General features: G+C 35.6%; 1 protein-coding gene across 1 annotated transcript; it reads left to right on the forward strand.

Annotated features, from left to right (window-relative positions):
• The first annotated feature begins 563 nt into the window (after window positions 1-563).
• LOC124929369 (protein LIGHT-DEPENDENT SHORT HYPOCOTYLS 2-like) lies at window positions 564-1,532 on the forward strand. Its single transcript, XM_047469713.1, has one exon. The coding sequence runs from the start codon at window positions 630-632 to the stop codon at window positions 1,272-1,274; it is 645 nt and encodes a 214-aa protein (XP_047325669.1). The 5' UTR covers window positions 564-629; the 3' UTR covers window positions 1,275-1,532.
• Window positions 1,533-1,963: the final 431 nt, after the last annotated feature.

Here is a 1,963-nt window from a genome sequence, read left to right on the forward strand (position 1 = left end):
ATGGCCCTAATTTTGTTTGCCTTTGTTGTTTCTAAATTTTTTGGTTGGTTCAGGTTTGAATTATTTTAATAATTATATATTTGAAAAATAATATTGGTAATGATTTTAAATATATGAATATATTTTTTTAGTAAAAAACTTTAAAGATATTAATATATAATAATAAAATAAAAAATAATAATTTAAAATAAATTATATTTTAATTAATGAATTGAGTGATACAATGAAAGAAATAAGAATAAGGTGAATTTTTTATTATTATTATTGAAATAACCCTAAACTATGCATTATTTGGTCTTAGGGCTCATGTTTCGTTATTCATAATTTTTTTTAAATGTCGTTATAACTAACATTATTATAACTAGTTTCCATGTTAGAAATAATTGAAAGGAATTAAAGAAAAATATGGATACTATATTTCCCTCTTCTTCTCCTTATTTCTTGTAAAACACCTCATCTTATAATTTCCACCACATTCCAAAAACTGGTCATTTCTTGTAAACAAACCCTAATTTCCACCAATACCCATCTTTCTGTGCAGTATATATATAACTGCTCCAGTTCCTTCTCCTCCAGTTAGAAATAAATAAAAACATCATCTCATCTCATCTCATCTCTTAGAAACAAAAATGGAGTTTCTAACAGTCCCTTCAAACCCTAATAATTTCCTCACCATCCCAACCACAAGCACCATTAACATGATCACCCCATCAAAGATCTCCGGCATCATGTCCTCGCCGGCGATGATGACGATGACGTCATCCACACCCCCATTACTGTCTCCTGGACCGGTAATAAGCCGGTACGAGAATCAGAAACGGAGGGACTGGAACACTTTCTGCCAATACCTCCGCAGCCACCACCGCCCTCCCTTGCCCCTCGCTCTCTGCGGTGGGGCCCACATTGTCGAGTTTCTCAGGTACCTCGACCAGTTCGGAAAGACTAAGGTTCACCACCGTGGCTGCCCCTTCTTCGGCATGCCGTGTCCTCCCGCCCCGTGCCCCTGCCCGCTGCGTCAGGCTTGGGGCAGCCTGGACGCCCTGGTCGGGCGGCTGAGGGCGGCGTACGAGGAATACGGAGGTGGACGGCCGGATACTAACCCGTTTGGGGCCCGGCACGTGAGGATCTTCCTTAGGGAGGTTAGGGAGTTTCAGACGAAATCTAGAGGGATAAGTTATGAGAAGAAGAGGAAAAGAGGAAAACAGAAGCAGATTCAAATTATGCAACATGATCAGAATCTACAAGCTCAGTCGAATTCTATCCCTATTACCTAATTAATTATATATTAATAACATCATATAATATACACAATCAAAAGCTAGCGCCAGCCATGGGATGCATGATCATTTCAATGCTCGATCATTACTTACTTTTCAACTTTATTAATGGATCGAGAGATTAGACCACTACTTAAGCTGCCGGCTGACCTAGCTGTTTGTTATATGTGTAACAATAACAAATATTGAACATATATATATATGTGTGTTCTATTTTGACTTACATTAATAATACTTCAATCTCTATGCTTGTTTGATCCTTCTTTACTTTTGATGAATAATTAGTAGCTAGGTTATCATGTTTTTTAGGGTTAGTAGTGTAATGACTTGTTCTAGTTGTTGTTTGTGATTAATAAATGTCCTCGAGAGCTCGTGGACTATAATCCTCATCAAATGATATTTTGATATCACCTTATGAGTTATTATGTATTTTAATAAGTTGAGTTGATAATTTGATTTTCTTTATTTATGTAATTTTCCGATCTCTTATTCTCAACCTCCCTTTCTTTTGATTTATGCTAATTAAGCTTATATATGATGGATTATATAGTACTTTAATTAAATTGGTGTGTTATGGGATTGATAGACAAATTAATCATTTATGTTTATTTGGGATTGACGATGTTTGTTGAAGGTACTTTTGGATGTGTTAAATATGTTCATATTCTCTAGAATCTCTATTGATA

The sequence above is a fragment of the Impatiens glandulifera genome, chromosome 3 (assembly GCF_907164915.1).
Source record: "Impatiens glandulifera chromosome 3, dImpGla2.1, whole genome shotgun sequence".
Classification (NCBI taxonomy): Eukaryota; Viridiplantae; Streptophyta; class Magnoliopsida; order Ericales; family Balsaminaceae; genus Impatiens; species Impatiens glandulifera.

Coding starts and splice junctions, on each gene's coding strand:
- LOC124929369 (XM_047469713.1), top strand. CDS start 630: ATGGAGTTTCTAACAGTCCCTTCAAACCCTAATAATTTCCTCACCATC.